At 40.2% G+C, this 22,628-nt stretch overlaps 1 protein-coding gene across 2 annotated transcripts in view; it reads left to right on the top strand.

Moving 5' to 3' along the window:
* Positions 1 to 9,283: 9,283 nt before the first annotated feature.
* Positions 9,284 to 22,628, top strand: part of STAB2 (stabilin 2) — a 78,387-nt gene continuing 65,042 nt past the window's right edge. For both annotated transcript variants that reach the window (XM_048948846.1, XM_048948836.1), the window contains exons 1-7: positions 9,284 to 9,590; positions 13,141 to 13,274; positions 14,025 to 14,140; positions 18,303 to 18,388; positions 19,583 to 19,652; positions 21,731 to 21,826; positions 22,086 to 22,211. In XM_048948846.1, the coding sequence (XP_048804803.1) occupies positions 9,507 to 9,590; positions 13,141 to 13,274; positions 14,025 to 14,140; positions 18,303 to 18,388; positions 19,583 to 19,652; positions 21,731 to 21,826; positions 22,086 to 22,211 (712 nt within the window). In that variant the 5' untranslated portion in view covers positions 9,284 to 9,506. The remainder of the gene's footprint in view (positions 9,591 to 13,140; positions 13,275 to 14,024; positions 14,141 to 18,302; positions 18,389 to 19,582; positions 19,653 to 21,730; positions 21,827 to 22,085; positions 22,212 to 22,628) is intronic.

Here is a 22,628-nt window from a genome sequence, read left to right as displayed (position 1 = left end):
CTCAGTGTACTGAAATCTTTTGAAAACCTGGTCATAATAGCCACAATGGGAACTGAGCTCTTTTGAAAAACTACTCACAGCTGAGAGTGCCAAACCAGTGAGGGCTGGATTTCAGACAGGAAACTTGCATCATAACACCTCTTGAAATAATCAGCGGTGGCTGATGGGAGTGGACAAGCATCTAGACTCTGTCTGCATCAGATGAATAACCAGTTGTGATTTTTCCTTTACAGTGATTTCCCAACAGGTATCTTGCTTTCCAAAAAATCCTTTTCTGAGAGAAGATACTGATTTTGAAGTACCAGTTTGTTTTCCTTCAGAATATAATTTCCACAATCTGCAGCTCTGAGCATGTCCTGGCAGCCTGTACTTCTCAGCTTGTGAATCCACAGAAACTACTAGAGAACAGAAAGGAAATCCATGAATTAAAAATCACACATCTGTAGAATTTTGTCAAGTGGGAACTTGTGAAGGACACATCTGTGGTCATCCTATGCCCAGCCCCGAGTAGTTCCATAAGCTCTGCATCTCTTCATGCTTTCTGTTTTCAGTGGCATTCTCATGCTCTTGGGTTGTGTTTCAGCTGTCCAAGACCATTTTGAATTCCTCCTGACATCCTCTGTGGCTGCCAGCTGCTGCTCCCATGGGCCACAGCACTCACCAATCTTGAAAATCTGAGGACATCTAAAGAGGCACTAGATGCATGTGTCTAGGTACTGAATTGCTCAAAATCAGCAGATTTTGGGACAAGCTGCTACTTCTCTGAGGAGTCCAGGGTGACAGGCCAATAAGCTCGAGCCAATAAGCAAGACACAAAGGTGAAAAAATGTACATTTTTTTCTGCAGTGCAATTTCTTCAAGTTGACTGTAGAGACTTACATTTGGAGTTCAAGAAAAAAAAAAAAGTTACTCAAAATCTAATTATTTTCTACAAGAAATATAAGGTTTCTACTTGCTGCACAATTTTTTGCTTCTGTCATGATTTAATCATTGCCATTTGCATTCTCCAGATACTTCCAAATCCTTCTATGTCCTTCATGGGATGGGAGATCAGAATCAAAAACCACAGTCAGTTTAATATTCCACTGAGGCATATCATAGCAAAGCAAACTGAGAATTTCTGTTACTAAAATATTCAGGCCATATATTGAATTACCTTTTTAATCCTCTCCTGTTAAGAAGAGGTCCTTCCTCTCAAGAGGTTAAACCAGAATCTAAAGTTTTGTTAACTTTAACATATCAATGCTATCAAAGCGAAGTTCATGAGGTGACATCACAGTGTTCGTCTGTAATGCATTTCCTCCACCTGATGCCTGAAGTTTTAATGCAAGCTAAGATTTAAAAATAAATATGTAAACAAAAAGACATTGAAGCTTTGGCCTACAGAATGATATTCTGCACTACACTGCATAACTACACGCTATCAGTCATAAGAGAGATGCTCCAGCCCTTTGAACATCTTCATGGCTCTCATGATTGCATCTCCAAAAGCCAGAAAGTAGCCTTTCTATTTCTGAAATTTGAAAATAAGCCAAACACTCAAAAACTAGAAAATTTCTCATTTATAAACTCTCCATAACCTGTTTTTTCTCTCTTCAGGTGCATGCTTTATGTTACAGTCTCTAATTGCTGAACTGAATAATCCTTTTGGGGTAGAACATTTAAATTTGGTCTCTTCCTACTTCTAATTAGTCAACTTCTCTATCAGAACTATCAAAACTGTTGCCATTTTCTTTTTGTACACTGCACATATGCTAAACTAAACATATTTTAAGATGAAGATGAGGCGCAGTGCCTGCTCGTAACTTACAAGTGAAATGAAAGCATTTCTGCATTTTATTTCAACACACTAAGAAAACAGAAAACCTTTCTGGCATGACTTAGTTTCAGAATGAAGGGTGTAAAGCAGATTCTTTCAGATGGGACTTCAGCTGATGCTCCTGTACAGTTGAAATTACCACACACAGAACCTACATGCTGGGTGGGAATCCAGGGATGGGAACAGCCACCTCAGGTTCTCAGTGCTGGAGACGCAGCGCAGGTGCCTGGATGCATCTTCTCTGCTCTGCATCTAAACAAATCCCTCCCAGCCTCTGCACTCTATACAAACCATGTCCATTTAATGCCGTCCTTGTCGTTTTTCCACCCACGAGCCCTGGGGCTGCTCCTAGGACCTCAGCTATAGCATTTATTAGTCCCCCGCTGGCCGGCAGCGGGCCCAGTTACGGCGCCGTAGCCTGGGCTCTGCTGCCCCCTGGTGGCATGGCGGGGACTCTTCCGCCATCTCACTTCGCCGGGGTGCAGCGGGCCAGGCTGAGGGGCTGCTGTGGGATCTGCTTTTTCTCACCCTCACAGCACGTAGCAGATCCCCGTAGCCTGGTATAAACCACCGCCGGTTTATATATCGCAGCACGAAGGCGAGAAGAGATAACACTGTGTTATCCCATCTGTGGAAATCATGCTGGCATGATTGTTTTCTGTGTGATTTTCTTTTCCAAACAAATCCTAATATGTCTTTCCTCAGACAAGATAACAGGCTGAAATCAATTCATTCCAGCCATAAACCCACACGTTTGGATAATGCTATAAAGGCTGCATTTAAAAGGTAGGGGAAAAAAAACTGGGCAAAGGTTGATTGTTCCTTATCGTTATCTGCAATTCAATTCTATTACTAGTAAATTATTAACTGTATTAATCTAACTTTGTCTGACTGTTCAAAACAAAGGCATTACTATGAAAGCATACAAGCTAGATGTAGGCCAAAATAATAACGAACTCTGCATTGTCTGGAGCAAGGAAGGAAGTCAGCAGGTAATAAAACCACAATAAGAACACAGCCTCTGCTGCTTCCCCCAGCAGCATGAATTCCCTCACGCTACAATGCTTGGGATTTCCAAACACCCCTAGTTCTAATAGCCAACTGCTAAGGTCTAAAAGTTACATGCTGTGCTCTGACCTGCTTGTCTGTTGTGGGCTGGAGAAACCCACAACGTTTGTCTCACCATTTGCCTGATCCATACACTCCGTGTAACTCTATCCACTCTAAATTTGGGAATCTCAGGGTGTTCCTGCTATTTTGATCTTTCACTCAGCAGCTCAAGCAGAAATACAAGACATGTAGAAACAGCTCATCTCTCTCCTGTTTGAATCATTAGAAATTGCAAAATAGTTTTGACTGAGATTTGCCATTAAGACCCGTTTGAGCCACATTCTCATATTGTTTAACCTCAGTATATGTTTTCAGTTTCCAGTTTCACTGAATCATAGATAGATATGGGTTGACAGAAACCTTAAAGAATACCCAGTTCCAAATTCCTGCTATGAGCAGTGTTGCCACTCACTAGATCAGGAGTCCATCAAACCTGGCCTTGAACACCTCCAGGGATGGGACGTTCACAGTTTCTCTGGGCAGCCTGTGCCAGTGCCTCATCACCATTTGAGTAAGGAATTTCTCCCCAGTATCTAATCTAAATCTCTTGTATTTTAGTTTAAAGCCATTTCCCTTTGTCCAATCACTATCAGACCATGTAAAGTCGGTTTCCCTCCTATTTATATGCTCCCTTCAAATACTGGAAGGCTACATTGAGTTCACCCCAGAGCCTTCTTCAAGCTAAACTTCTTCAAGCTGCTCTTGTTGAGTTTTTTTCTGGTCTGTACACATACCTGGTATTGCCCCACCCCAAGTGCAACACCTTGCACTTGGCTTTGTTAAATTTCTAGAGGAGGGCCCACTTTTCAAGCCTGACAAGGTCCTCTTAGATGGCATCCCTTCCTTCTGTTTTATCAACTGCACCACTCAGCTTGCTGTCATCAGCAAACTTGCTGAGGGTACACACAGTCCCACTGTCTATGTCACTGATAAAGATTTGAAGAGCATCAGTCCCAAGACAGACCTCTGGGGGATACCACTTGTACCTGGACTCCTCCTGAACAAAGAGTCATGGATCACATCTTAAAACTTACGTACTTACGTTATGCAAACAGACAGATGTTGATTCAGTCCACAGGTTTACTTTGGTGTATTTATCCACCATCTCATTATGATTTATTTCATTCCAAGTTTTTGTGAGGAGTACATGTTATATTTGCAGTCCATTAAATACCAGATTTAATGATTCTGAAGAGTACTGTGTTGCCAAAAAGAGTAATGGTGTTCAAAAAAGTCTAGATATTTCTCCAAGGCAACATCTTCCTCATTTGCCATGCTGCTAGCTGGCAGCAAAATGAGACCATAGTCTATGCATGGTCTCTGAAGGACCACAGGAGAGAAAATGATGCTGAGCAAATACAGGAACACAAGGCTGGCTTCCGTAGCTCTTCATATCACCTGTACCATCATGTCTGAGTTACTAAGTCCTTCCCTTCATGCCTGTAGCATTGTCACCCAGGACTCCTGCAGATTTAGTCCCCTGTACATCTTGACTATATGTCACACAGCTGAGCGTGAGTGATGCTTTCTACAACTTTGAGAGTTATTTGCACATTCTACAGGGCACAGAGTTTTTACCTATGGCTAGAACCCTACTTTCATGTTTTTTAAAGCAACATGCTATTCAGGCACAAAAGGGCAGCAGAGGTAGCCCTGAGCAGAGTGGGGTTTTATGGTCATTCCCTGAAGAGCAGGGGTTATATCTGGTTATATGCTCAGCCTAACAGCTCACCCACCTAACACCACCTTAAAATTCACAGTAAATAACACTGTCTAGGTTTGTGCCACGTATGCTGCTCTCTCAGTGTCTCCCTAGCAAAGCCCTCTCTGCAATGGCCTCAGCTAGAATGCCTTTTGTTTACAATTTCACCAGCTGAAAGACTCTTTTGAGACCAAAAAAAAAAAAAGAGGGGAGAGAAAGAAAGCTGAAGAGGCCACTATGAGGATCTAATCTATGGCTAAGACTTGACTGGCAGTCTGCATTGCCATCAGCTGTATGCATTGGGAACGCATTTGGGTTTAGATCAGCTGTCTGTGCCTTCTCCCTCATTAACATTGATAAAAGCAATGGCCTCTGCCGGCCGCACGGCATTCCTCAGCATACCAGCTGCAGTTCTATCTTAATGCATCTTATGGGCTTGGAGAATTAATTAGTTCTGATAGTCATAGTGTTTCAAAATGACGCCTGTCATAACCCCGCAGATAAAATTACACACCCCTAAAATTCTCCGTATTGACCATTCAGACTCTCCATAGGCCATCATTGGTTTTCTCAGATGTATGGCACTAGCACGATTTAACTTGCCAAACCTTTTTTTTTTTTTTTTTTAACCTCTTTGTTACATTCCAATTAAAGCTGTGTTAATCAGAGCAGTATTTCCCAAATATTTCCCCCTCCTCTTTCCCCAAGCCTCCTCCTAGGCAACTTGGTGGCTTGTGCCCCCCTTCCTCCCACCTACAATTAGCATTCAGACGTTCCTCTGGGCCTCCCTCTCCTGAGGAAGCTTTCTTCCTCTGAGCATGCTTTATCTTTTCCTACCCTCTGCAAGGTGCTTTGTCAGTTTCCAAACAAAGAGAAAAATGACTTCCCTCGGACATGTGCAGCCTCAAATCACAGCTATTCAAGCACCTTGTGGACAGTTTTGCCATGACCAGTCTAAAACTGAGGCTACACACTGAGAATAATGATAGCTTGTTTATTTTCTGATGTTCACTTACACATTAATTTTATCTCAAAATTAGCTCTTACACTTGGCACTGGCTCCTCAATTCATTCTCTAAGACCTCATAGTGAAGATGTTCTCCAGGCAGATGAGTTGGAATACACAGTGACTTCCTCAGCAGAAGCCATTCCTGTAGGCAAGGTGGGATGTACCTGGAACATGGTGTCAGCGTTTGTCACACACAGCTCATGAGTGTTCAGGCTTCAAAATGGTCTGCTTTTCTATTTCTTCCTTTTAAATGTACTTTGTTCATATTCCAAAAGGGCTGAGTTTCGTATGAAACGCTGAGAACTCATGATGTGTTGTTCAGCCACCTTCTGCTTCACATTCCAGATGTTCAAAGAGTGACCAACTTAACACAACACAAGTAATGTGTTACTATTCAATTTTTTTTTTAAGTGCAAGGTATAATGGAGTTATCAAAACTGCAGAGCTAGGTGAGTGCTGCAACCCTAGTGTCTGTATCTCCATTAATTTCTATTCACCTTTAAATTAACCTCAAGCATCAGACACCTGACTCTGAGGAAACATCTCCTTGTGATGTGCTGAAATGTTATTTTCAAAACCATCTACACAAATGAACCATTGCATTTTCTCTGGTTGATTGACGCTTTTCACACCAGAAATAGAAATAACTACTTGGAGAGAAACAGTTGATGGATGCAGAAAGTAAAAAGGCAATAAGATCATACCTATATGAAATCGGAACACAACAGCAGAGCAGAGGAAGACTGTGATGGGCTGTGTTACACATAAATGTATGCCACACTACCAGGCATTTGCAGCATTACAGCACATACAAAGAGTCTTACTGATGTTTTCAACCAGGCTCTTGTAGCCTGAAGGCTTTCAGAGGTACAAGAGTGACAAGCAGCTGAGAGAGAACATTTGAGTGGCCCTGATGTCCTCTCAGATTGGTCCCAGATTTCAGGTGCATTTGTACCCAGAGTCACTGTCACTTCATACTTGCTCGTTCCCCTTACCTGTATCAGCATTACCTATATAAAAAATCCAAGGGAGCCAACTCCACGAACTCCCTTTAATTTTGACATCCATAGCCCGCAGGTTCCAAAATTTTCACTTTCTTCTAGCAACTGAAGAGATCCAAGGCCTCTTCATTGCTCCAAATGGACAGAGGAAGAGACAAAGCACAAAGCTAAAATAAAAAATCCTGCTAAAGTCAGGAAGGTTGAAGAGTTAGAACTGCAAGAGCATGGAGGCTCCAGCAGAGCTATTAGAGCTACAAGAAAATGAGGATGCAATAGTTTGCTGCTGTGATCCTGGAACAGAACAACCCCAGAAACATGGGCTTAGGTCACCAGGGCAGCACATGAACACACCAAAGGCAGGAACTGGAGGATGATGAGGACAACTACGGCAGTGCACAGGTAGATGCTGCCTCCAAGAGGTGCCCGAACCCCTCAGCACTCTGGAGCCTGGACATCTGCAGAAAAAGAGGAAAATATGCAGAGACCTTCACCAGAACACTGCTTCTAAAAGCAGGGGGTGAGACAGCAGGCAGTTGGCCATGCCAACATCACATCAACATAGACAACAGCTTTGTCACCAGTCAGTCTGAGATGACTTCAAGGCTGTCATCTGCAGCAATGCCACAATGCACCGGCTGCTTCAGCCCTCATCCTTGCCAGGAAATGTATTAACCTGTGTGTTTTGCCCAGAGTGGGACAATAGCACCCACACAGTGGAGTCCAGAGCCTGACATAGTCTAACTTATACAGATGAGAAAAATTCCCATACCAGTAACAGGAAATAGTGGCCAGGCCTTCTGCAGCAGGGCAAGCTATCACCATGGGGGCTAGCAGAAACTATGCTTGATGTGAATGGAGAGGAAGGAAAAAGGGGTTGCTTCACAAAAGTGCCTCTAGGGGAGGTAACAGCAGATAACAGAGTGCTGATTTGTGTTGGTTTTTATCTTGAGCTACAGCACAGGAAAGGGACATGCTTGATTTACAGCTCCTTTCACCACTGTGCTGTCTGAAGTGGCAACAGGCAAGAAGCCTTGCAGCACTCCAGCTTCTACAGAAGCTGTTGGCTCCTGATGTGACACAGGAGCCAAGCACAGCACCACAACCAGGCAAATGTGCTTTGCCCAGGTCGTCACCCTACCCAGGCTAGTTCAGCCTGCCCTGGCTGAGGCAAAATAGCTTTTAAGTCCATACTTCACATTTATATCTCCTTGAAAAATGGTTTCAAGTATTAGTTCAAGAGCAGGAGGAAAAACAGGTTGTATTCCCTCTCCTACAGTAAACACAGGACCTGGGATCCTCCTGCAGAGGGAAAAGGCCAGTCTCTGGGTATTTTAAGTATATGGCATGAGGCATCTTAATTCCAGTGCTGAGTGCTGGAAGTCAGGGTGCAATGCATCCTACTGCCCATGGAGTAAAGCCGTGGGTTGTCAATACTCAGAAGAGGAGATCCTTCAAAACTCTGCCTTTCTGGAGAAAAACCTGAGTGAATCTTTGGATCAGGCCAGATCATACACTGTATGCAAAACTGAAGTAAGGTTAAAGGCCTTGACCTCAGAAAAAAAGGAGGGGCAATTCTCAGGATCATACGTACTGTCAACACACACGTTGCAACTGCTGGCTGCTATCTTGTCTGCACAAACAAGAAATGATTTATTTTCCTTGCCATATAGAAGAAAGGAACAGAATCTGCTGAGCATGCAGAAAACATCTTGCCCTGCTGACTCCTACCAGCAACTTTGCAGTACTCACTCAGAGCACGTAATATGACTATATGAATTTGTATATAATATATGTATCATCACAGAGTTCTTTAGAAAAAAAAAAAATCCTATTGTTCTAAGAATAGGTTACAATTGTATCAGGGAATACATTTGTGGTCTGAAGGTGAATGCAGCATCTAGCCATGACTACAAACAGAAATCTGTCAGAAAGGCAGGAGAAAGTGCTGTGCTTACAGCCACCGTACTTCTGTCAGCAACAAAACCTAACACTGAAACACAGCTTTGTATGAAAGAGAACTTCCAAAATGACTTTAAATGATTGAAAAACCAAATGATACACAACACTGGCAAACGAGAGTCAGCCAAATCATCAGTAACTTGAGAAGTCAGAAAGACTGCCCCTACAAGAACAGCCAGAGCAGCAGAAAAGAGCAGCACTGGAAAACATCCACAGAAGTCACTTTTGGCAGTATAAAATATGTGTCTACTGATCCTCCTAATAATGTGCAAACAACACAGTTAATTCTAGTCTGATTAGTTTAAGAAAATAAGACAGTTGTCAAATAAGGCAATAAGGAAAATTCCCCTTTTTTATCCAGCTAACCAAAGCTGGAAGATGTGCCTTTGGCCCCCTGAGATAAAGTCAGAATTTATTTCCCAGCTACAGCTAGGGGCCCAGCCTTGTATTATTAGGGTTGATAAGTCAACTTCCAGAGAGCTTTGCTCTGCCTGAGAACAGCTAAGTAAATGGAATGATAACAAGCACAGCAATTGCTCCAGTCTCCTGTTCATGCCCACCTAAAAGAAGAAAATATCTTCTGTCGTAACAGTTCAGTGTCCTTGCTTTTTACTGTCAGCAACTTCAGAGAGAGGGATAAATGGATTGAGCCCTGTCAGGATATCCTGTCATTCAGTTGGGAAGGGTTTTCCAGCTATGCAGTGAATACTTTCGACAAAGACACCACGTTTTGGAATTTTTCCTGTCTTCAGGCAAGCTTCACATGATCTTTCACTTACTTTCCATTAGGAAGACAAGTGTCCTTTTATATTATTCTCCTAAGTGTCTCAAAGAAATACTAGTTGCTTTAGATCCTGATTTTAGTACTCATGTCTAAAGGGATCTGAAGAAAAACAATTCCTCACAATGGAAAACAATCCATTCATTTTATACTTTTTGGCTTTTTTGGTTGCAATGAAGCTGCATTTGACATCACAAGTCCCAGATCAGGTAAGATGCACATTTTTATTCAAATATTGAATTGTTTGTGTCTCTGTTGCACCATGGGAGTGGCTGTTCTTTCATTGCTATAGAGAAAACAGTAACAAGATACTGTACCTTATGGAAGAAAAACTACCACTTCAGTGGTTGCTGATACCATAAGACACAGAATTTCAAACAAATAGCTACGTAATTCATCCCTCTGAAATAAGAGAAATGTATCTGTTTGGTCTGGCTGAGAGTTTGACTCAGAGGATGTGTCAAATATGCCGAGAAAGTCTCTAAAAATAGCAAACCTTGCAAGGATTGTAGCTGGCATTCAACACAAGCAACAAAAGAAAACCAATTGAATTTATAAATCAGAAGAGGCAGAAATTTTGCTGGAGTGAATATTAGCCAATCTACCAAATACAGGGAAGGAATTCTATTTCATATAGGTGTTAGGGAATTCGGCCACTGAAAATAATTGTATAATGTTACAAACCTAAACAAAGGTTTTGTAGGCTTTCATGGAGCTGGTGTGTATTTCACATGTGAGTCCTACTGATCTGTGGACTTTCACAAAATCTGTTTTCACCACCCTTGTAATGAGGCAGAAAGAGTTGTTCTACAAAGCTGACTCAAGAGTTTGGCAGATAATTGAGATAAATATGCACTCATTTATACTATCTCAAAAAGTGATGCTCCAAGTTACTGCATTCTGGAGGAAGAAAAAAAAAAGTGTAGAAACTGGAAATAAAAGGACAGTGAGAAACTGAAAAAGAAAAAAAAGAAAAAAAAAAAAAAAAAAGGCCATTCAATTTAGGTGTTTTTTTTTTGTTTTTTTTTTTTTAATGGAAAAGTACTTTGTTAAGTACAAACAAGTATGTGGGACTTTATTGTTCTTTCTCTGAGAACTGGCACATCTTTTTTTTTTTTTTTTTTTTTTTTTTTTTTTCCCCTAATGGCAAAAAAGACAACAGGAGCAAATAGGAGAAAGTGAATATTACACTACTATTTTAAAATAGTTTATAGCTGGTGGTAGGGAAAGGGTATAACTTATTTTTATTTAGCTGTTATCTTCTATAATATCTTTTTCAATTTTCTTGTTCCAAAAATAAAATTTCAGGGCATCCTGTTTTGATGAAAACTGATGCAGTGAGATAATTTTAGGTTGTCCTATCAGTAGATTTTCAAGTCTAAACTTTATTATCTTACAAGCCCAGCAGTTCACATAACCTCAAAGTCCTGATTGCTTCCCCCAAATACATGTGAGGAGCCTGGCTTAAGTAGAACTTGGTTAAAGACTTGGGAAAATCAGCCAAGGCTCTGATTTTAGGAGGATTCTTCAACATTAATGATATCAGTTCGACTCAGTGGAAAGGAGCTGAGGTATCTGGATTTTGTTTTTATGGCATTGGTCCTTCTTCTGGTGCATACAGGGTCTCTCATTGAGGCTGGGCCCATCTAATGCCTTGTGACAATCAATGCTTTGAAAGGCTTCTGCTCAGAAGCTGCTGCTTGGCCAAGTGTATCATCAAGCTGTATCTGCATTACAGCTCAAAAATCCGGAGAAGGGTCTCCTTTTTAATTCAAAAGTTCCTGAAATGCCTCTGCACTGCACAAAGAGGTTTCACCACCCAATTATAATTCTACCTGAAAGCTGCCCAAATCAGATTTCAACCGTACGCTTATGAAGACTGAAAACTGGCAAATAAGTAGATCTTGAAATGTACCTACAAGTGGGTGATCAGAATCGAGGAGAGTTCCTCAAAGCTCGTGTAACTAAATATCCTTATCAGTGTCTGAGACACATTCTCACAATCTTCATTACCAAAACATGCTACTATCACAAAAATAGGAATGATAACCAACAATGAGGGGAAATCCGTGGAGTGAGGACTTCATGTCAGAATACCAGGCTGCAGCACACACAGAAACCTTACCCTGTGTGCCAATGTATCCACCAAGGCCAACTGCAAGCTTCTGCAGAATCCCACATGTGCTTCTTAGCACATGCAACCTAGAAAAGTGACGACAGGAGACTGAAGCAAAACATTCACCAATGAATTACGATAGACACAACATACCACACTTGTCTCTCCTCAAGTGACCATTCCCAAATCAAATAAGTGCTTTCTAAGAGATCTTGCTTGATCTAAATTTTACCCTAGAACCTTCAGTGTCCTGTATGTTCTTCAAGTATAATTGTCCTTCTGGCTTTATAATCTGTGAAGCTAATTTATAATCTTAACAGACTGCTACTAACTTAAAAAAATATTCCAGAACCAATGCTGCTGCTATAACTGGCCCCTACATGTATACACACACATAACCATGCACATAAGCAGTGGGCAGGTACAGTTTTTCAAGATGAACATTAAGCATTTCCTTGGGTTGATCTGGCAGCACTTCAGACATTGTCTTAATTGACTAAGTGACTAGTTAATTGAAAACCCGTTCAGAGATTTCACTTCAATCACCCGGGATCAGATAGGAAGTCTGTGGGGTCAGTACTGCTTCAGCGAGTCGGTATCTTGAACAAGAAAATAGAGCACTTCACAATACTTCCTCTCCTGTAACGATAGCTTCATTTATTATTTTTTGTTGGCTCTTAAAAGCCATATCTTGTATTACCTTACTTCTCTTCACTGTGAATTATGAACTCACTTCTAGAAACACTTAAGTAGAAGACAGCATTGAACGGGGCTGAGCATAGTCTTTTTGCTTTTAAACAGAGTGACTTTTAGTAGCAAGAAGGAGACCGTTTTGGGTATATAGATGTTTTCAAAACTTTCATTTCTACAGCTACAAGGCACAGTACCATCACTGTGACACTGCCCTAAGCCTTTTCTCCTTTTTGATATCATCTCAATTCATTTGTAAGATTTTGCATTCCTGAAACAACAAGGCAAGAAGCATGAGGCCTTGGTATTTAAGCTGGAAGTCTATGGTGAGGTTTCCTAAGCTGAGTAGTGGTTTTCTCCAGGTAGGGAAAAAAAAAAGACAAGGCTGTATTTCTCAGTGTGCTCCATCCTCCCTTATCCTCCAGTTCAGTACAGAAGTGCTGATAACAAGACATCTGCCTTTTGAAAAGACCAAAGGCTTGTGCCATGTTCAGCGTGCACAGAAGCACAAGCATTTTCCCCCACACCTCATGTTCGGTTTCAACGCTGATACAGGAGACACTTGCCAACACATCTTGGTCTGTCCTGCTTTGGGATTGTGAGGCAGTTTTGGAATTAATAATCCATAGGCTGTTGCTCTCTTGGTAATCCCTCTTTTAAGACTGCTCGACTTAGCATTTATTGGATAAAGTGTTGCTAATAGAAATAGGGTTTATCCTGCATGAATGTATTGAATGTACTTCACGAAGAGAAGGCTACTGAAAAGCCCTGGTAAGTGATACACTGCCCAGTTCAGCCCCAGAGCTGCAGTTCATATCTGCTGACAGGACAGAGCCTGTGACTGAGAATAAAGCTGAGCTACATTGGTCACTTGTCAGCAAAGTCACTGGAGGCAGAGTTAGATCAACTGAGACACCCTTTCCTCCTTTTTAATTAATCTTTTCCTAAAACAGATGAAGAAGCGATGTGATCAAAAGCTGCTCGTTCAAATGGAAACTCAATGTACACCTTGCTCTCTAAACCTTGAAACCCGGTGCCCTGCTGGCTACATCAAAATTACCAATGGGACTGGGATACCAGACTGCAGGTATTTCTTCTGTCAGAGGTTTTTACCATGAGCACTGTTCTCAATGGATTAGAATAGATTGATTTGTATTATGAACAATCTGTCCCATGTGATTTTCTTAATGAACACTGAAATTTATTTACAGACAGCATTTACTGGCTTCACCAGCACTAGAATTCAAGCATCTATGTCTAAAGTTAATCAACAAATTACATCAGAGGAAGATAAACATTGATATCAATGCCTAAGAGATTTTGCTTTGAGTGGTATCATAAGATGTCTTCCTCATTTATTCTGCATACTTCAAATGAATTATAGCATACAACAGATATTTTAAACTTCCAGATATTGTGTAGAAGTGTAGACAGAGCAGGAAGAAATATCTCAAAAGAAATCTGATATTTTTCTGAAGAGAAAAGCAACATTTAGGGAAGATGAAATACCTACTTTGAACTTAGCATTTAAAAGAACCTTGATATTTAAAAAAAAAGAAAAAAATTAAATGCTACCTCAAACCCAAACAGATAAAATTGCTTTGTTAAGACTGTAGAATTGAATAAAATATAAATATACTACGCAAAGGACAGAGCTGCAAGGATGTTTTTAGCCCTTGATATGCAAGTATATTTTGATGAATTACATTACATTGATACAACTAAATTTGAAGGGCTCTTCTCTGACATTTAAAGAGAAGGAGGAGATTGGGAATTTCATTTTTCCCCACAGAAGTCTTTTATGTGCTTTAGCATTGTTCCAATTTCTTTTCCTTAGGTATTATCTAGAAATTAGATCACACAGTCTTTCTTTACCTGGATGCCGGCATTCTTGTATGAAGGAAATTCAACAACCAGAGTGCTGCCAGGGATACTGGGGCCCAGAATGCGCAGGTAAACTCTTTTCAGATAGAATTTGAATAGAAATAAAGAATTGGCTTTTCTTGCTTTCAGAAATTATTTCCATAAGAATTATGCTTTTCAGAGCTTACTACAGGATCAGAAATATACAGCGCTATTTGTCCAAAAATTGGAGGTTTTGGAGAAAAACAAAACAAAACAACACATGTCCAGAGATTATTTTAGATAGAATAATTACTTGAACGTTTCCCAAAATTCAGGAGCTCCATGGATTTTGAGATCTTCAAAACAAATAATTTCAGCCAATGTCTGCAAAATGACTTTTTGCATATTACGCAATAGCTGAAGTGGGCAGGGGTGACTGGAGCTATCTGGTCCAACCCCTGTTCAAGCATGGCCACCCAGAGCAGGGTGCTCAGGACCATGTCCAGATGGCTTTTGAAGCTCTCTAAGGAGGAAACTCTACAACCTTTCTTGATAACCTGTACCAGTGCTCCAAAACCCATACCGTACTGAAGCCTTTCCTGATCTTCAGACGGAACTTTCTGTGCTCAAGTCTGTGACTACTGTCTCTTGCCTAGGCACTAGGCATCAATGAAAAGAGCCTAGCCCTGTCCTCTTTACATCTTTCCTTGGGGTACTTAAGGATACTGATGAGATCCCCCTGAGCCTCCTTTTCTCCAGGCTGAACAACCCCAGCCTTCTCAGCCTCTCCATCCAGAATAGATGCTTACATGCCTTCATCATCTTGGTAGCCTTCCATTGGACTACTTCCAGCATGCCCACTCCTGTCTTGTACTGAGGACCCAGAACTGGACCCAACACCCCACATGAGTCTTTGCCAATGTTGATCTCCTTCAACTGGGAGAATCCCCATAATAGATTTTGAAAATTGAAGTTTTCAAACAGAAAATCTTTAAGTTCTAATGTTAGGTCAGAAATGTCCTTTCCTGAATCTAAAGTATTTCTCAATATACTTAACTCTTTACTTCCTGATCTAGAAGGGTCTTTATTTTTCAGTTATTTTTGAACAGCCAGCAAAAGTTCAAGGCCATTACTCAAGAAGCAACAATTAGGAGCGCCACTCCTCCAGCAGTCCCTTCCTCAGGAAGAATCTTTCAGCATCTCCACAAGTACTCTAAATTTCAGGTTACTGAAACAGGCACCAAGACCTGCAGAGGATGTTTCCCTGCCCACAGAGAGCATTTCCTGCTTTAGGAAACAGAGTCAGTGTCCGCTTCAATATCTGTAAATTCTTTCTGTCCACAAAATAGATAAATAATCTTAGCATGACCCACACTGTGGTTTAAATAGCAGACATTTATCTTCTAAAACAAAATAATAAATGAATATAAAAATTTTAATTCCTATTTACAGTTACTTCTGTAGAAATAAATAGGAGTGTAGAGTGAAATGCAGTCTTCCTCTGAAGATAAGCGCTTGTGCAGTGATGTACCATTTTCCCAAAGGAAATGGAACTTCAGTGTCCAGAGGGAGAACATTTGATCATCCCACACTTTAGGGTGTTGCATGAGGCCACGTGAGGTGTATGGATGTTTTTAGAATGGATGATGAGTTCTGCTTTGCTGCAGACAGAGGGTGCAGCAATAAGGAGGTCATAGAGGCAAGGAAGCTCCCTCTTCCTTCAGGCAAGCTTCTTAGCCCCAAAAACCAATGTTTCTGAAAATTAAGGTCACAGAATTGTTTCTGCTGTCATTCGGAGGAAGAAAACAGCTCTCTGCATTATCACAATCTCTCTAAGAATGTGCAGCATGCCTTGAAATGTTTGGAGGAAAGCAGGTCCTTCCTGAAGCTGAAGAAAAATCCCTGACTAGGAATTTACTTCACCTTTGACATCTGATGGCAATGACAAAATTAGCTCTTAAATAGTTCTCTGACTTCCTTAAATGATAGCCCATACTGCTACACATGGTATGAATGAAATATGTTTTGTCTGCATCCTTCCCTACTGTGACCCTTAAGAAATGAGCCACCTCTTTGTTAATAGGCATCAGGAAAAAGGGATCAGCACAGGGGAAAAGAGCACAGTCTTTTAGCACTGTCATCTTGCACCTGCCTTGAAAGAACAACACCAGGCCAAAGAATATGGCTTTGTAGAGAGAGTTGTTTCCAGGGAGAGTCCCCTCCATCTAATCCACCCACAGAAGCCAAAGCTGGTGTAGTTTTTGTGCCCAACATCAGTCACTGATGGTCCTCAATGGGAGCTCCCCCTACCCCAGCTCAGGTTTCCACTCTGGGCACATGTTTGCATGTCTCAGTGCTGCTGTCTGTGGGGATCCCAATGAAGACAAGTAATCCAAGAAGGGGCTGCCTTTGAAAATAGTTAGGAAGGCTGAATTAAGCTCTCAGTTCACCCAAACACTGGGGTTGGGCCAAGTGACAGTACCAGCATCAATGTATTCCATCTGTGTCCCATGTCAGTGCTGGTGCTGCCTCCTGCAGCCCTGGGAGCGAGGGGAAAGGAAGTGCTTTATCTGCCTGACCAAACTTGTTGAACAATGCGGTAATGTGCTAAGCTTCTGATAAAGCTGTCCTTTGGTGGTGGCAGCAAAACAGGAGACAAGATGTAGTGAAGACAAGGGGAAGTGGAATGAACACAAATCGTAAACACTGTACTGTCAGCAGTTTTGAAGTATAATTTCCCAGAATTTGTACCATAAATGCTTCATTTTCTCTATCTTTGCTTAATAGAAGCATCAGAGCAGTTAAAATTGTTTTCATTCATAGCTAACATTAAAGAGTTTGTATCCATGCAAGTCCTAAAGATTGATTTGGCTGCCACACAGTACCCAGAAAAACAAGACTCACTAAAAGCCACTTTACAGATTAAAGTACGTGTACTTATTGTACTTATATGTAGTTTAACTCATTTCTGGTTATTTCATCTCATCTCTTAATACACACTTCTATTTCAGCAAGTATAAGGTAAACCAAACTCAAACATCCACCTTTAAATGTACTGATTATTCCTTAGAAGCTTAGAATTCTTCCTGGATCTTCAGAACCAACAGATCTTAGAGATTCAACATTAAGATACAGACAAAGATTAGCAGATTGATACAAAGCCAAAGTCCTCACTAAAATTTCTTGCAGACATATGCACATCCACTTAATTTGTCATCACTCCACCCAAATCAGATTTATTTTCATGTGAACTTCCGTGTCATTTAACCACTCTAAATCAAGATTAAGTTCCTCAGTGGTGGCATAAATCCAGTGCTGCCCACTTCAGCCCGCACAAAGCTAACCAAGGCTCTTCACAACCGATAAATCTACCAGAAAGGTACAGCAGAGCAACCTCAAGGACAATGAGAGTTTGCTACACTTAGTCACCATCTGTACTGGGATTATGGTACTGAATGGGAACTCCAGCTACGCTGACAGCTTACAGGAAGGAAGGGTTTATGTAAAGAAGTTAATAAACCCTTCCTACCCTAAAGAGGCTTCACAACGTAAAAATAAGGATATTCCTACAGGGAAGAAAACTTGACAGAACAATTTGAACAAAAACAATTATTATATACATTTTCTATAGGTAATCGTTTATTTTTTTTTTAAAAAAGTGAATATTGAAAAATCTCAGCCAAAAATTAACTACTTTGATTCGGTAATGTAGTCTCTCATTCTCATTCTTTCTGTCTGGCTAGGGTTTGTGGTCAAACATCACCTCACTTGGTATACCACCACCTGTAACCATGGTTTTAGCATCTAAGGATTTGAAAAACATAGCACATCTTTGGCACTTAAGTTTTACAGTAGCCACAGACCATTAGGAGTGAAGCGGATCATGAGATACTCAAACCTCAATTTCCAAGAGGATTTGAATCAAATATCACAGTCTGATGGGAGGTACCAGGGAAGTACTTTCCAGATAGAATGAATATAATTTGGGGAGACAAAAGTAATGATGCATTTTGGAATAAGAAAACTATTTTTCGTGCAATCCTGTGATTACAGAAATAAGTAATTAAATAATTTTTTCTGTGCTAAAGAGGGATGCTGGTTTCTGCTGAAGTTGAGTTTCTAGAGGGTAGATTCAGCTGGATGCAAACAGTAGACATCATCTGAGGTCTCTGCCTGGCCCAAAGCCACTTTGAGGTCCTCGTCTCTAATATGTAAGGGGAGCAGAAGAGCAGAGCAAGGTGACTGACTGATTGTTCATTGTCATTTCCAGCATGTCCAGGAGGAGCTGCATCACCATGCAATGGGAGAGGACACTGTTCCCAGGGCTGGAACGGAAATGGAACGTGCACTTGTCAGGTACAGCCTTTCTCTTAGAGTAAAAATGTAACAGCTGCATATAAGTACAGCTAAGGAATAACAATGACTACTATTATATAAAATAATATATGCTACATTCTATTGTAAAATAGTTCAGAAACAGCAGAGGTAGACCACATGGAGTTCATTTTGCTTAGTTTGCATTAAACTTGATAGCATTATCACTAGTGGCCTAGACAGGTTCAGGAGAAATTATTAAAAAACTCTTCTACATTTAGGCTCAGGGGAGACCTTATCACTCTCTACAATGATCTGAAAGGAGGTTGTGGAGAGGCAGTCGGTGGTCTCTTCTCCCATATTAACAACAATAGGGCAAGAGGGAATGGACTGAAGTTGCACCAGAGGAAGTTCAGGTTGGATATTACGAAACATTTCCTCTCAGAAAGGAGTGGTGCTACAGTGGCACAGGCTGCCCAGGGAAGTGGTGAAGTCACTGTCCCTGCAGGTTTTCAAGAACAGTTTTCCTGTGGCACTGAGTGACATGGTCAGTGGGCATGGTGGGGATGGGCTGGTGGTTGGATTAGGTGATCTTAGAGATCTTTTCCAACATTATTCTATGATTATGTGAATCTTGAAGCGTGTTGGTTTGAGTTCTTCTATTCTTTATGGCATGTTACTACTTCTGATTTTTTGCCTTAATTGAAAGAATGTGTTTTTGGGACTGTAGTCTCAGTATTATGTTTATCTGCTGGGAGTGTAAAGTGCAGTACTTAATAACTTCAGCCAAAAATGATTTAAAAGAGAAACACACTTCACACTTTTCTTCACTCAGTACTTATTAATCCTTGTTTTACACCAAAAACACATCTTTGGAGGGCATGTGAAAAGTAGACAGAGTGAAAAATAGTCAGGAAATACAATTTCATAATTACAAGAATGATTTTGGCATTAGGCTTGATTATTGTTCTCTACTGTTAACTTGAGAAACAAAAAAAGTTGAGAGAAAAATTATTCAAAAGACAACACTTTCTTCAGCACCACAGACAATCAGTTCTGATTTCCTGACTGATTTATTTTCTATTTCCTTAATAGTGTTATGGATATGGTTTGGTTATTTTCCTTGCTGTTTGCTTGCTTTTTGTGGTTAAAGATGTTGCTTTCAGGCTGCTAACCATATATCTACCTGTATATAGATGACAGATTTAAGTTTTAATTTCCATTCTGTAATTCCAGAAAGGATTTGCTGGGACAGCCTGTGAAAAATGTGCTGAAGAACATTTATTTGGTCCTCAGTGCACATCAGGTGAGTTTGAGCTCTCTCAATTGAAATGGGGATAAGCAGGTGAACGCAAGCTATATTCATACCCTGAAAAATCACAGTGAAATGGGCAGGGAGCATAAGGTTTCCCATCAAGAGCTGCTCTGTGCTTCAGGAAACACAATAGGGAAAGAAAATGAGCAGCTACTGAATCCCTCATTCAGAAGGGGGCTGGATTCAACTCAGAGCTGTGCAGGCAGTGCTGTCAGTGTAGCACTACAACAGTACCCTAATATTGTCCTTAATATCTTTGTTTTGGCCAATAGTAAAAAAAAAAAATAGGAGTTAGAATAATTTTTGTGCTTCTGCAGTAGGGCCTTCCTGTTATCCAGTCATGTGAACAAGTTTTCATTCTAAATGATGAATTTGTATTTATTTGATCCAAATACAGGAAATTCTTATTGCACCAGAAATATTGGATGGGAATATATCAAATGCATAATTTACAGTGGCTTACAGAGTTTTAGTTTGACTTTTAAATACATCTACTAACTAGAACTTCTGTATCAAGGCAAGAAACACCCATGTGGCATTGAAATTAATGATTCCTGATGGACATCCCTCTCCAAAAAATTAATTACCTTGTCACTGGATCCAGTTTTGCTTTCAGTCTCCACAATATTCTCTGCCACACAGCTCCATAATTCTTTACAAAGTGTGAAAAAGCATGAGTTTATTGATTTTATAATGTATTTTTTATTTGTTGATTGTTTCGCTGGTTGGCCATATTTCTTTTAGAAGTAGTGGGACACTGAGTGAAGGATCAGAGCTATTTGGACTATTTAGTATGAAAAGAGATCACCAGTTAATATACAGCATTCCCCTATTTTCCCTGTTTCTTAATTTTTATTTACCTTTCACACCCCTGCTGAACATTAGACATATTCAGAAAATTATCTGAAGAAAGAAAAATTACTGAGAGGTCCCTTCCCAAGTGTTAATACTTATGTAACTCTAAGTAAAATTTTCTTAAGATTTGCATTAATTACACCTAGAAAGAGTCATGAACAGACTCAGTTCTACACTAATCCTATACCTCAGCCTACTCAAAGGCACTTTTGTCCACTGGATGCCAGTGTTGTTACACAGAAACACAACTAAGCCCATGTTTTCCTAAAGATAGAGTACTTGAATGAATTCAGTATTGGAAACGTAATTATTTTCTGAGCAGCTACTGGAGGATTCAATGGCATATTAATTTAAAAATCATTTTAGACTTCAGCTTTCAGATATTTGAATTCATCCAAGTTTCTAAGAGTTTGCTAAGTTTGTAGAGGGGGTGAAGTGTATCACTGTAACTTAAAGTCACCAATAAACCTTTATACTTCTTGGTCTTTTTCAGTGTAACTGTACAAGGCTTTTTTTTAAAAGCATTGCAATGGTAATTGAAACAGTTACAAGGCTTTTAAGAAAACATGGGGTTTCAAAAACAGCTTGAAAAGGCCCTCACAGTTGACTGGACTCTGAATACAGAGTTACGTGTGCATATTTTCACAAGGTTTGTAATCACATATAGCAGAGTAAAGGAACAAACAGGAACAAACTATGTGCTTCATACCTAGTCCCACATAGTGACCAATTATCCTTTTAAGTAGATTAATTCTCTTTTGGAAAAAAATGTCACATTACTCATTTTCTTTTGTTTGAAAGGCAGGAAAACAGAATTAAAGCAAAAATTAGATATTTGCTACCCATTTGAGAAGAGCAATAAAAATGAATTGTATTACATGTTATATTCAATTTGGACTCAAGATTGTATCTTTAATTTTTCAAGACTTATTGTATTAGCAATAGGTCAGTTTGGTGTTTCAGGCCCTCAAGCTGTTATTAGACTGTAAAAATCAGAATCTGTTACTTGCTGATGTATGCAGATGTAAGTACTGATTTTCTCATTGACAGAAAAATTTAAATTTAAGAACTCAAGTCAAAACTTGGTTTTGAAAATTGCACTTAGTAATACTTAACAGTTGTTGACCAGGAAACTATTTGCTACAGGTAACCACTAAATATATCTTTCCAAGTACCATGCTGAGTCATTAAATCCAATCACTCTCTCCATCTAGTTTGCAACTGTGTGCATGGAGTATGCAACAGTGGAATTACAGGAGATGGAAGATGCAATTGCTTGTCTGGATACCAAGGTCTCAGCTGTGATCAACGTAAGTAGTCTGTTTTCTATATAAGGTACATTCTACTGCTCTAATAGATTTTGAATTGGTAAGGACAGACAACCAAGCGTACAATAAAACTCAAATCCTGCTTATGAGCTGCCATAACCATTATCACCCCTTCAATCACAATAGCAGTAGGATTTATGATCTGCAGATCAGGAGAATTTTCAGCCAGTAAACTGGAGGATAGAGTGTCTCCTGCCATAATATGCAGACACAGCTTAATCTGTCACCCTCTGTCCCTCAGCAATAGCTGAATGCAAGGCATTGCAGTGCCCTGCAAACTCAAGATGCACTACCTCGGGCGAGGATGGCAGAAGACTGCAATGCACATGTCTACCCAACTACCACGGAGATGGTACAAAATGTGAACGTGAGTAATTTTCATCTACACTAAGTTTTTTGGAAAAAGCAACATTAATATTTTAGTTCACATACTGAGTACACTTTTGAAACAAATATCATCATCATCATGACTTAACTGTTCTTCAGTGCATTTCCCAAAGCAATCTGAGATACACAAACCAGATTCCTTCTGGATAAAACTAAACACTAAAGTACACTCCAGAGGCACATCAGTCCAAAAATCAGACAAAAGCTAGTAATGCATAGTGCTTTGAAATGCATATTGTGGATACTAGGTCATCAGTGCTTACAAATCCACTCCTATCACATCACTTGCTAAAGTCTGACTTCAGTTTTCTTTCATAAAAATCAACAACATCAAGCAGGGGTCTGTACTGACTGACTGTCCATCATATGTTGGCTCAATTTTATCATTAAGCATAAA

This window comes from Lagopus muta, chromosome 1 (assembly GCF_023343835.1).
Source record: "Lagopus muta isolate bLagMut1 chromosome 1, bLagMut1 primary, whole genome shotgun sequence".
In the NCBI taxonomy this organism is placed as follows: Eukaryota; Metazoa; Chordata; class Aves; order Galliformes; family Phasianidae; genus Lagopus; species Lagopus muta.
Note: the sequence above shows the minus strand (reverse complement) of the source record. Positions and strands in the feature narration are given on the sequence as shown.